The 12315-nt window shown below is 37.8% G+C and overlaps 1 protein-coding gene across 1 annotated transcript in view; it reads right to left on the bottom strand.

The window, feature by feature from the left end:
• The window catches only part of gnai2b (guanine nucleotide binding protein (G protein), alpha inhibiting activity polypeptide 2b), a 43816-nt gene that overhangs the window by 8861 nt on the left and 22640 nt on the right, over nucleotides 1-12315 (bottom strand). Inside the window, exons 2-4 of the mRNA XM_017408445.3 lie at nucleotides 7478-7520; nucleotides 4401-4542; nucleotides 207-367 (exon numbers count right to left, since the gene is read on the bottom strand). Coding sequence (XP_017263934.1) covers nucleotides 207-367; nucleotides 4401-4542; nucleotides 7478-7520 — 346 coding nt within the window. The remainder of the gene's footprint in view (nucleotides 1-206; nucleotides 368-4400; nucleotides 4543-7477; nucleotides 7521-12315) is intronic.

Raw genomic sequence — 12315 nt, forward strand, 5'->3', positions numbered from 1 at the left:
TTCAAATTTGCTGTGTTTACATTTAAATTTGATAAACACAAGGTCATGCTTCTGCAGAAGCAGAGGATACTGATAGTGGCAGTTTGTAAAATTGTGATGTTTAATTATAGAGAGACGTTGACTTGACTTTTCACTTAGCTTTAGTTTATTTTATTTGCTGCGATAATTTAATCACTTTTCCTGACACTCGCAAAATTCATACTCACTACGCTGCTGAGTCATTGAGTTGGTATTCTCGCGACCGTGCAAAGCAGCTCTGTATGCCGCTGTCGGCCCACAACCGCCGGATCACGTTGGCTAAGTCTTCGGGAAGAATGCCCTGCTCCTCTGCAGCTGCAGCCAGGGCAAAGAGCTGCTGGGCATCGTCCTGCGGGAGGAAGAGGAGAAGGAGGAGGAGGGCAATGAGATTCAGGACAGGAATGTTAATAGGATCATTTATGCCATTGTCAGGGTTTGGGTTTATTTGTGTCTTGTACTTTGTTATTTAGTTGCCTTTATGTTTATGTTCCTCCTTGTGTCTTTGCTTCATGTCATCATTCACTTCTTCTCAGTCAGTCTCTTGTTTTCCTGCCACGCCCATCTTCACCTGATCCTAGTTGTTATCACTCACCTGTGCCCACATCCCCTAATTACCCTCTGTTTTAAAACCCGGTCATTTCCTCCACTCACTGCTGGTTCGTTGTCGCTTCTTGTTGGGTTCATGTCTTGCCTTATGGTTTGATCCTGTTAGGATTTTGTTTTGTTTTGCTGTCACGTCAGCCTTTTTTTTGTTCTTTTATTCTTAATAAATTAGGTTTCCTTTAAGTTCTTGCCATGAGTCTGCGCTCTGGGTTCGCCTCTCTCTCCTGCCAACCTGACAGCCATAACCAATGTGGAAATGTTTAGCCACAAGAAATGATGACATTCAACCTATAAAAATGTACATAAATTAAAACTATATTATTTAACTAAACGCTGTACGCTGCTGCATGTATTTACTACAATGAATATTGGTGCAACAGCTCCTTCATCGATATTAGAAGGGTTTTTGTTGCTAAAGCAGTATGTGCTCATAATCAAAAGGCAAGATTCTCAGAGCTATTTCTACAACAGAAAAAATTAGGACTCCGATGAATTACAAAATACACTCTCTGAAAATGTACTGAGAGGAATCTTTCTGCCTGTATCACGTTTAGCAGGAGGCGGATGAACGGAAATCGAAACTCAGACTTTATTAATTTTGCAGGCAGGTATGCTAAAATGCTGTTCTATATCAAGAACAGGATTAACAGGAACAAACATTGGGCTCAGACAAATAACTGGGAAAAACCAGTGAGTGTACGTACTGGGAAGGGTGTTTACTGAATGGCAACAGGTGTGCTGATTACTAACGTAATACTGGTGACATATAAAGAATTGTTATAAGGCTCATGGAGAACATCTAATGGCAAGGATAGTATAACAAAAAAACTAACCGTAAATGACTTAATACCCAAAACAACAAAATCATAATAATCCAAAGCCAACCAGCCAAATACAGTACTTAAAAACATAAATAAACACTATATTAAATAGTCTTCTTAAAGAAACATCATGTTAAAGGACATAAATATTAAAATAAAAACAAATCTGTATGCTTTGCTAAATTAATTCCTTTTGTAAGACATTAGAAAAACAAACATCAGCAAAGTCAGCATATTTATTCATTGTCAGACTAAAAGTAACTTTTTTTCTTGTATTTATGCACTGATAGTATAGAAACTGAATTGTAAAGTTTTAGCTTGTGGTAGCTACAGTTTTATCCCAAAGGAAGGGTAGCAAAGTTTATGATTCAGTTCAGATTTAATGTGTTGATAAAAATATAAAAAGACAATCATTCTGGGTCAACATGTTAGATCCTGTACAGCTGAATGAAATATGTTTAACTTCTTTGTCATTCACTTTTTTTTCTATTAGGAAGTGGACGTTCTAATTTATTGCTTTTATGTGTCAGTGTTGTAATAGATAACTAGAATGTTATACAATTCATTTTAGTTTAGTCGTATTTTTGTTATGCTGATCACAAGTGACTGACAGTGAAGGATTTTAATTTTAGCTGTTGGATTGTTACTGTGTTGCAGATTTTTGAACTCTTCCAGCTCCATCAATCAAAATAAATAACTCTGTTTTTGAGTTTGTGTAAATCCAAGCAGAATATGCACCATCTCTGTGGTGCTGATGTGTCCAAGTGCGAGCGGGCTAACGCACTAATTGCTGCGTGTGGGAGTGTGAGAGCACCATCACGTACAGAGAGCCATTTAACAGATCTGTTAGTGGAGAAAGACGCGCGCGCAGACACGCAAACACACGCACACAAACACCACCACAGCAGTGTCCTCGGCCGTTCGATTACAGCTCCGGTTACAGAACACATACGCTGGTTTCACAGAAAAGTCACCCTGACACTCACAGCTACACAGCTCGGTCAGTGCTAGGTCTCACTTTCCCCAGGTTGCTAAGAGTTCACAGGATGCAGCAGAAAACAGATCTGCCTAAAGCTGGGTTTTGTTGATTTCAATTATAAGATGGGTCTTTTTGCATGGGATTTTGTTCATGTTTCTGTATCAAAGTTGAACGAATACCTTCTGGGAATGTGTCCTACTTAAGGCTCCAACTCAGTGTTAAAAAAAAGGAAGGATATATATATGTATGACATTTCTTACCATTTTGTCACCATATGGCTTTTATACTTCCTTAACTGGCAACACTAGTGGACATCTGAAGCCTGGTGAGGCTTGCATGTGCTTCACCTCCAGGCATGTTTTTAAACATACTACAGTTAACATATTTACATTTCCGTTGAGTCAATCTTTATAGTCTTACTCTGCAGGCGTTTTTACAAAACAGATCTTCACACTCTAAGGTACATAAAACCTAGAGAGTTTCTTTTGGACAATGAAAATTAATTTCCATGACCTTTTGGTTAATTACTGGACAGCAATGTGGGTAAAGGCAGCCCCGTCTTTTTACAGGTTTCTCCTGCTTTGAGCTTCAGCTGCAGGCGTTCTCTGTGGAGTGTACTCTGGCTACCTCCAACAGCCCAAAGATTTGTGTGACTAGAATAATTGTTCACTTTCAATCTGACTTTTCTTTCTACCTTGTTGTCCACTCTGCTGCTTGTGTGGGGTCACGTCAGCTCAGCTGGAGACCCTGCAGCGGGGCTCAGGTTGGACTGCTGCTCAGACTACCAAATGTACGGCAACACAAGGGGTCCAGACCACCGAAGAACACCTTGGAAGGTGGTCTGAAGAAAAACATTTTCTACGTGCATTGAAGGAGTTCAGACTTGTATTTAGTGCTATCCAGTTGCAATCAAATAGCTAAAAACAGTTTTAAACAACAGGTCTGAACAACCTCTTTGTTACAGCCGAGACTGACTGATTTACATTTCGGGGGATCATTCATCTTAGAAGTCAAAAAAGAAGATAATTTGCAGCTGTTTAGAACAAAGAAATCAGACAGTGAGGTTGTGTTTAAGGTCATGCTCCTCCATCTGGGTATTCCTCAGATCATAAATTTAATTTGTTATTACCGATACTCTTTTGAAGAGCACTTTTGAATGAATCCAATCTTAAAAAAAGAGCCGTTGGTGGCTGCTTCCCCTGCTTGCATGTAGTTTCCGACTCTTCCCTCTCTTACAACTTGATGACAGAGCAGATCAAAGATGGAGGAGATGACATTGGAGAAACAAGGACTGTTTCCCTCCAGGTAACGGTGATGCATCAGTAAAGGATTACACAGCGTTCTAGTTTCTACCACATCAATGCCTCTGCAGACAAAAAGGCTGCTGTGAACAGGTGCATGTTAGAAACCACATGATCACACATTTGTTTTACTGGCACCGCTCGCCCGTGTTATTGACAGAAAAAGAACAGCGAGGAGGGGAAAAGATGTGAGAAACAGGCCTATGTTTTCCCCATCGGCCTCACAGCCCAGTAATATTCTCTGTTCACATAGTTGGGTTGTGGTAGGACTAAATAAGGGAGGAAATGTTTATTCCAGGAAAAGCAAGCGGTGCACAGATCTGAGTTTGGGCAAGAATGAGTGCAGAAACAAAGATAAACCCATGTGAATTCAGTTGTGAGAAAGCACACTGTAAATTTCAATGTCGGTACTGGATGTACAACTGCAAGATGCTGTTGATAAAAAGGACAATGTTGTGGCCTAAGAGAGATGCTATTCTGCCCATGGAGAGTAAGAACGATTTATTACTGTATACTCAAACAATAATGAGGACGTTTTGCTTTTGGCCGGGCTCTTTGTAAAGAATCTGTATTTTCTTCTGGTTATCTTAGGCTAATGTCAAAAACTGAAAGATGGAAGGAGGAATAAAATAAATGTTTAGCTTCAACAAAAGCATTGCATGTGCTTGTGTATCTTACCGCTCTTGCAGGGTTGCTGTAGTCTATCTTGAGACTCGCCATGGCTTTAACAATAGCCATAATAGACTGAATGGTATTACTGTAAACAACAGCTCGATACTGCTTGCACTCGTCTTCCGAGTAGCCGTCTTCGTGGATGATCCTGAGAACACCAAGAAAGGTGCAACTTTTATTCCAGTGTATAATAATGGATAAATTCACAGTCTGACAAGTAAAAATACTTGCTTTAATAAGTCCTGGTGTTATGTGGCATTAAAGGCAACACTAAGTCAGTTTGTGTTTTTATCTTAATGCTCAAAAAAGAGATAAGATTAAACCTGGCTAATAAAGTGGCAGGCTTGTTAGTTTAAAGAAGCTGAAATGCTTTTCAGAGCGTTCAATATTACAAAAAATTTACAATATATGGCATTGAAGTATTAATTCAAAATAGCATCATCACTACAACTGTTTCTTTCACAGTAAAAAAAAGCAAAGAGTTTTCAAAAACAGCGTTATTGGCTTCATCAGTCGGTTAAATCAATGACATTTTGTCATTCAAAGATAATTCCTGTAACAGTGATAGACAGAGCCATCGTGCATGTATGGTTTTTGCCATTCATACAAATTTGACAGTAAATCAGGTATAACATAATAAAAGGCCTCTTTTAAGGGATGCATATCGCCCGTCACCTTTCATGTCAGAGTTTTAGACTATCTTATGTTGAGAAATGAATGAGCTGAAGTCGTTTTCATCAAACCTTGACAGTGATGTTATGATCTCATGCTATATTTTGAGATGTCACGCTCAGAGTACGTGTTGTGGATGACTCTCAGTTACTACCACACAAAAGATTAGCTCAATATGTATGAAACTGACTAAGTTATAGCTATTTTCCTGTTGGCTAATGTTGATTAACTCTGGCAGCCATCTTGAATCACGTTGACTCCAAAGGTTAATCTGCTGCAGATGTACATGTAATGATTACTTTCTGAGAGTTTCATTAAAACCCGTCCAATGGTTAATGAGATATTTTGGTAACAGACACACAAACACACACACACAGGCAAAACATAATTTCAGCAGCAGCAGGTGATAAAAATCTTTCCAGAGTCATAATTTTCTCACATCAGACGAACATAATGTTTCATATTTGCAAGTGCATAGTAGCTGAGAGACAAAAACATATTAATGGTGGATAAAAACAACAAAAACTATTTTTACGTTTAGTTATTGCTCGTGTTGTTTTCCTGAGTGTTTAATTTCACTAATGTAACAATGTGGGTGTCAACTTGAGAAAAACATAATCCATTATTTCGACTATCCCTGCTGTTTGTAAAATGAGAAGTTGCATCACCACAAAAAACTCTATAAGTCCTTCTAAAGATAAAGCACAGCTTTTTATGTTGAGTCATAAAAATGTATCAAACAAACAAAAAATGCAGCTGGAAATATTCATATAAAAACAGAAAAATGTGCCAATAAAAGAGGCAGTTCTTTAAGAAGTTTTATTCATCGGGCCCTGATGCTGGTTGCTGCAGCTAATTATCAAAGGTAAAATCACGGGGGTGGAAAGTTTGAACACTTATTTATTTAATAACACCATCTGTCAGTTTCCTCTGAAGAGTCGGTCAGAAGGCAGTTTTACCACCACTGGTGTGTGTGTGTGTGAGCGAGACGTGAGGACTCACAGATAAAAAGGCTCTAAATTAGACTTGTTTTACACATGATCACTCACACAGAAATGACAACATGTCATAACCAGATTGTTGTTAATATATTAAAAAAAATAATCCATAAATCATGATTTCAGGGGAGCTTTCATCTTATGAAGGGACACTAAGTATTTAGTGGGGTCAAAGAACAGCAGGTAAGATGGTAATTGTTCATAATCTTTTTACAGAACGCCTTCACAGAAATCCGACCTGCGTGGATGTCTTCAAACTGTGAGGGAAAACGAAAACGGGAGGAATGCAGGCACTGAAACAACACACAAATTCCAAACACAAAGGTCCACGATTCAAACTCTGAGGTGACAGTGTCAGTCAAATAAAATGTTTAACAATTAACTTTCAGGAAAGAAAATCTTGGAATGCATCAATCAGTAACATAAAAGACATTATACTGTTATAAATTAGTGCAAGGATGCTAACGTGGTTTCCTGATGCAGCACACTGTGTATCACATTTCCTATGCAGGCCTCATGTGCAGGATGATGTGTAGCAGTGGGCTTGACACACAGTTGAACCGCCTCCTCCCTGCAGCATTCAGCTGATGCAGCACTGTGTTTTTTTTTCCCCTCTTTGCAATAATAATTCTGTGGCTGTAAGAGAGAGGGAACTAAGATGCCTCCGATCAGATCCATCCCGCTGCAGGAGGAAGTGCGGAGAAAGCAAACAGCGTCGGTTTTCGGTTCAATCCAACGTCGAGCTGACCACCGCATTAAACTGTGACATGATGCAAATGCTAATAATGACCGGTAGTCATTTAGGAAGCGGCGGTCTTCACGTTTAGTTGGTTTAAGAACACAGCTTTTCTAATTTCCCAGAGGATTTTTTTTTTTTGCATAATGTTACACAACAGGACAGTGTGATGAACGCCTCACAGGGTGATTTATCTGTGTGGCTGGATGTATAATTAAATGATTTTGAAAACAATGGACTGTTCCCACTTCAAGCTTGTAAAGAAAAAAATGAATTCAATGCCTGGTTAGCTCTGAGGAATGTGAACAATGAAACTATTTAGTGTCCTCAGTTTGTGCAGGTCCATTTGTGTCTGTGTTCAGTGAATCTGTGATTGGAAATTCCTTCCACACAAAGAAAAGAAAGTGATGGAAACTAAAGTGTGGGAATTCAGATTTATCCTATTTAACAGTTACATTGTTGTTACTATGATTAATCACCGAGGTTCTGATAACTGAATGCAAGATAAACATAAAAGTTAAAAGCAGTGAAGTATTAGGAGTAAAACATCCCCAGGTAACAAACATGGTGTTTTATGTTTTTGCTTTTTTTTTTTTTTTGCAGAATCCATACAGTTTAAACAGGACAGACCACAAATTGGACAATGAAGTGACATAAAGATTGATTTTATAACTTACTTCATTTGCTTTACAATGGTGCTCTTCCCAGACTCCCCAGCACCTGTTGGGACATTAAAATATTAGAGTTACACAGAACCTCGAAAGGCTGCTGGTGTCGTTGTGTGTTTCAGAAGAATAAAGTTCAGCTCTGAGTGACCGTCCTCTGAACTCATTTTCTACTCTGGTTTGTCCAGCTTGTTTGTGTTTCCATTTGAGAGGACATGATGTACAGATATGGATGGAGTTCCCCCATTAACTCCAAACATTTGTTTTTCTGCTCAACAGAGAAAGGAGATTTTCTAAACCAGTACTGTATACAGGGATTGTCAAAAAAGGTTCAAGGCTTTTTTTGTGTGTGTGTGTGTGTGTGTGTAATGGGGGGGATTCTAATTTCAGCAAAAAGCTTTTTTAATGCAGTTTCATAAGGCCTTTCCCTTTTTATTTTATTTGACTCAAATAATCTGTTTAAATGCAAAAAAAAAAGTTGAAAAACTGACCACAATGGCAGCTGTTAGTTCAGTCCCGCTCATTCAGAATGATCAAGAACAGGAATAAAAGAGCCAGCTTACATTTTTTTAAATGTACCAAAGTGCTAGATTTACAAACTTTTCTTACATCACACATAAATTGTCTCGAGTGCCTTAAAGGAACAGTTACAATTCTCCGAAGTGGAGAAGTAATCAATATCTTACCTGCAATAGAAATCACTCAGAGCATTATAATTTCTTCTTTTAAATAAACAGAAGTTCACCTGAGGAGACGAGCTAACAGCTCATCTATGTGGGAGAAATTTTAAAGAGGATTTCTGCCAATTCTTAATCATAAAAATTAATTCAAATTTCACTTTTGTATTAGATGGTTATTGGTTATTTCTGTAAAAGTCTACAGTTAAGATGGAAAACAGAGCCAGTATGCAGTCCATTACCAGTAATGGTCTATATGTAACTTTTGTTGCAAAATGTAACATGTGAAGAGTAACCACGCAAAGTAGTTATTTAAAGAAAAAGTGTGGTCGATTGAATCACTGTAAAGATTTTGGTTTATAAGCCACATTACATTTGCTTCAGACAGTTTTTCTGTCAGATGATGCTTCAAGTGTTTCTTTTAGAACAAAGGTTTCATGTGAACTGTTACACAGCTGACTCAGTCTTCAGTGGAAACAACCGTGGACGCCCAATTAAACAACCATGTAATCCAAAGAGACAGCAGGATGAAAGTTTGTAACATGTTCATTCTAAATGGAGTTGTATTAAGGTGGTAGAAAATTCATTTTGGAATCAGCTCCACTCACTTGCTGTCAGATCATCTCCTCCGAGATAAAATTCCAAACTAATAATGAACTGATTGATTTGTTCCACCAGTAGGATATTGATTCCTGATAATTCCACAAAATACCGGGGTAAAAAAAAATCCAAACAATTAATTTAAGGCTGTTATTCTACATAATTTGTTTGTTCCTATGACGAAATAGGTTTTTTGACACTTTCCCAGTACCGTCAGGGCTGTTCAACCATACACTGACTCTTTACATCAGCTGACCAAATTCTGCCAACAACGATTAACCAACCTTGGAGCTAACAGAGCAAACCAGGTGTAGTTATATCTGTACTTTAACACACATAAGTAAATTTGGTCATTTAACTACTTTAGATTACCTTTGACTTCTTCTCTTTATATTCTGGCTCATACTTAATTGAATCCTGTAGTACAAGCTTTCTAATCTTAACATCAAGACAAACTTCAAAAAGATTCAGAAAAACCTTTACAACAAATAACATATCTCATTACAAATAACATAAAACTAGATCTGGTCTATAAGAGCTTAAATTAAACTGTTCTTTATGAGATGAAAAGACAGCTGGTGAAAAGTAGATTAGTCTCGCAGCAGAGACACACATATTTGAAGGTCACCTTCCTGGCACAAAAATAAAACTCTTTCATTAATATTTCAAGTCTACAAGGAGGTGAATGCTTGTGAGCAGCAGAGGAAAGGAGGAGGCTCTTCGCATTTCTTATGTAAGGAGTTTTATGAGAATTGGCGGCTGTTATTGTGCCGCTTCAGGGGAAAACTTTGGGATTGACTTCAGATTTCCAGGAGAAGGTCATCACATTGTTGCAACCAGAGGGGAGTAAACAGTGCAATCTAAACATTATTGTTATAATTCATCATCAAGTTGGAATCAAATTATAAATCATAATTTAATACAAGTAAACATTATGAGCCTTTGCCTTTGTTTGAAATTAAAAAACAGAGAAACCAAACAGAAATACGGGTCTAACAGCATGTAAAATCCCCACCAAACCAAATTTAAGCAACAAATTCCTAGTTTTTCACCACTTTTTTACACGGTGCTGTTCAGCCAGTTGAATTTGCCTGAACAGCTAATTTTCTGCATGTTTCTAAAAACCCACGAAGATATATTTTTTTTAAAGAGAGAAATACTGAATTTCCCCCAAAGATCTAATCAAAAGTTTACAGAGTGGGACCTTTTACTTATTTTTATGGTTGTAGGATAAAAAAAAAAACCCTCAAAACACTAAGAGCAATTTCAAGCAAGAATCCTCAGCAAGTATTGAAGGAGTCATTTGATAATTTGGGAAAACCAAATTTTTTGTAAAACCTGTAAATAGCCAACTAAATGATAATAAGGAAACAAAAAATATTTGTAATCTGTTGAACACTGGAGATTCAGTAAGGAGGTCTAAGACAGAGAGAACAAATTTACTACAACAGGACACAATCAGACACTTCTTGTCTTTAATTCAAGTAAAGATACTGGAAATCAAAATAGATCTTAATCATGGAGGAACAAAGAATTGCTATTGAGGATTAGTCGACCGACACTATAAAGGATATTAACAGTTTTATGAGCCAATAAAATGACTCGTTCTATAACTGACGCATGAAGCTTAAACATTTACAACATATCAGCAAATATCTAGCCTGCAAAGAACATTAAACACTTTTAATTAAAGCATTAACAGATTTGACTAAATTGAGACAGATGTCACAAAGACCAATCTACAGGCAGAGCTTTGTCTTTTTATTGTTGTTACAAAAGATTCAGAAATGTCTTCCTGTCGACGAGAAAACATCGCCACTTTCATTTCCTGCTTCATCAAACCCATCTATTCATAGTTGTTCCCAAGCTGGTTTTCTGTGAGTGCCAGAACAAAGACCGGCGATAACGCCATGATTTGTAACAAGTGGATTGAAACTGGCCTGGCTAGAGAAAAGACAACTCAACATTGATTTGTCTCACAGACCCACTCACTCTGATGACAAGTTGGCAGACATTAGTTACAGATGTGCCGTGATTCAACAGACTTTTACATGCCGCAGTGTCAGTGAGCAAATAAGTACGAATGCATAATCTTGGAGCACGCATCAATCAGACATAACATTAAACCACCTATCGAATACCAGGCAGGATCCCTTTTAATTGCCAAACAGAACTGATCAGTCAGGAATTGGACAAATATTTAGAAGGGGGTGAACAGGTGTGACTGGTAACAGGAAATTAGAAATAGATACTTTAGGCCTATAGGGGTATAGTGGTGGAGAACAGACCGGGGTCTTTGTGGATTGGGTTTTACGAGTTGATGCGCCATCAGATCCCATCAAATTGGTACCTGGAAGTTTGGATGATCACTTCAGGGGTTTTTTTTTCCTTTTTTAAAGTTTCCTTAAACCTCTATGAAGCAAATATATGTTTTCATACCAGACTATTACTGTAAAATATGATGGGAATTATCACACAGTTTACCTGTCAGTAGTCATAATGTTATGGCTGATCAATTTATATACTCTAAAATCACCTGATCTCTGTATGTTTGAGTGGGTTGTCTAAGTTTACTGGTATTATTTCATCTACTACATATGTGGTTTAGGTATTATTGGGAAGTTAAACTGCATATGCTGGTAACATTTTGTAAAAGAGAGAGAAATGCTCTGAATGTCTTTTTCCCCCACTAAGTGGCTCTAATTGGTTAAGGTGACAAACCTTTATCGTTAGTTGAGTTGACATCAAGTTTAAACTCTCCAGCTAGAATTTTTATTTCTTTTTTTCCCTCAGTCTATTCATTTTTACGTGTCCTTTTTTGAAAGGGACACGTAAAAATGTTGGATATTTTTAGTTAAACAATACACAAACAGCTGGAAGCTGAAATCATCCGGGGCCTGTTGATTGAGCATGAAGCTGTACTGACTGCTTGCCTACAGGGAGAAGTTATATTGGGCCAGATGTCTGTTTTTCGATGCTCAATTCACAACCTGTCAAGGGGGTGGTCACACATCTGAAGTGACACAGACTGCATGGGAGAATATGCCTTTAGATATCATGCCTCTTGTCTTGTTAATCACCAAAGACTGGTGTGGTCACCACCTGGTTTGACCACTAACTAAGCAAAAGGCCTCTTTGTTACCTTGTTAAACAGCCGCATGTCACAAACCGCATACTGTCACCTCACTGAATGGAGAGTGACATTTTTATTATAATGATAAACTAAGGTAAATGCTCAAGTAAATTAAAGTAAGACATTGGACCCAATAAGTTGGTCCAATTATAAAAAACTTCTTACACTGAGCTTAGCGCTGGGCAGTTTACTGCTTTGTAGGTATGATATTTTCACATAGGTAACACCGCCTACTTTAGAGCCTCTGTCCAATAGGAGCAGCGTCTTTATTAGACATCTGTTAGGCTGGCCTCTGATCTCATTGAGACCCGTCAAAGTTGTTTTAAAAAAAACTCATTTTGAGGCATAAACACATAACTAAAAACTACTGAAGTCCAGCTCAGGACACAGCAGGTTACCTGTGGTAATTTAGGATATCTTGTAAATGGTTTGCTGATCTT

The sequence above is a fragment of the Kryptolebias marmoratus genome, linkage group LG4 (assembly GCF_001649575.2).
Source record: "Kryptolebias marmoratus isolate JLee-2015 linkage group LG4, ASM164957v2, whole genome shotgun sequence".
In the NCBI taxonomy this organism is placed as follows: Eukaryota; Metazoa; Chordata; class Actinopteri; order Cyprinodontiformes; family Rivulidae; genus Kryptolebias; species Kryptolebias marmoratus.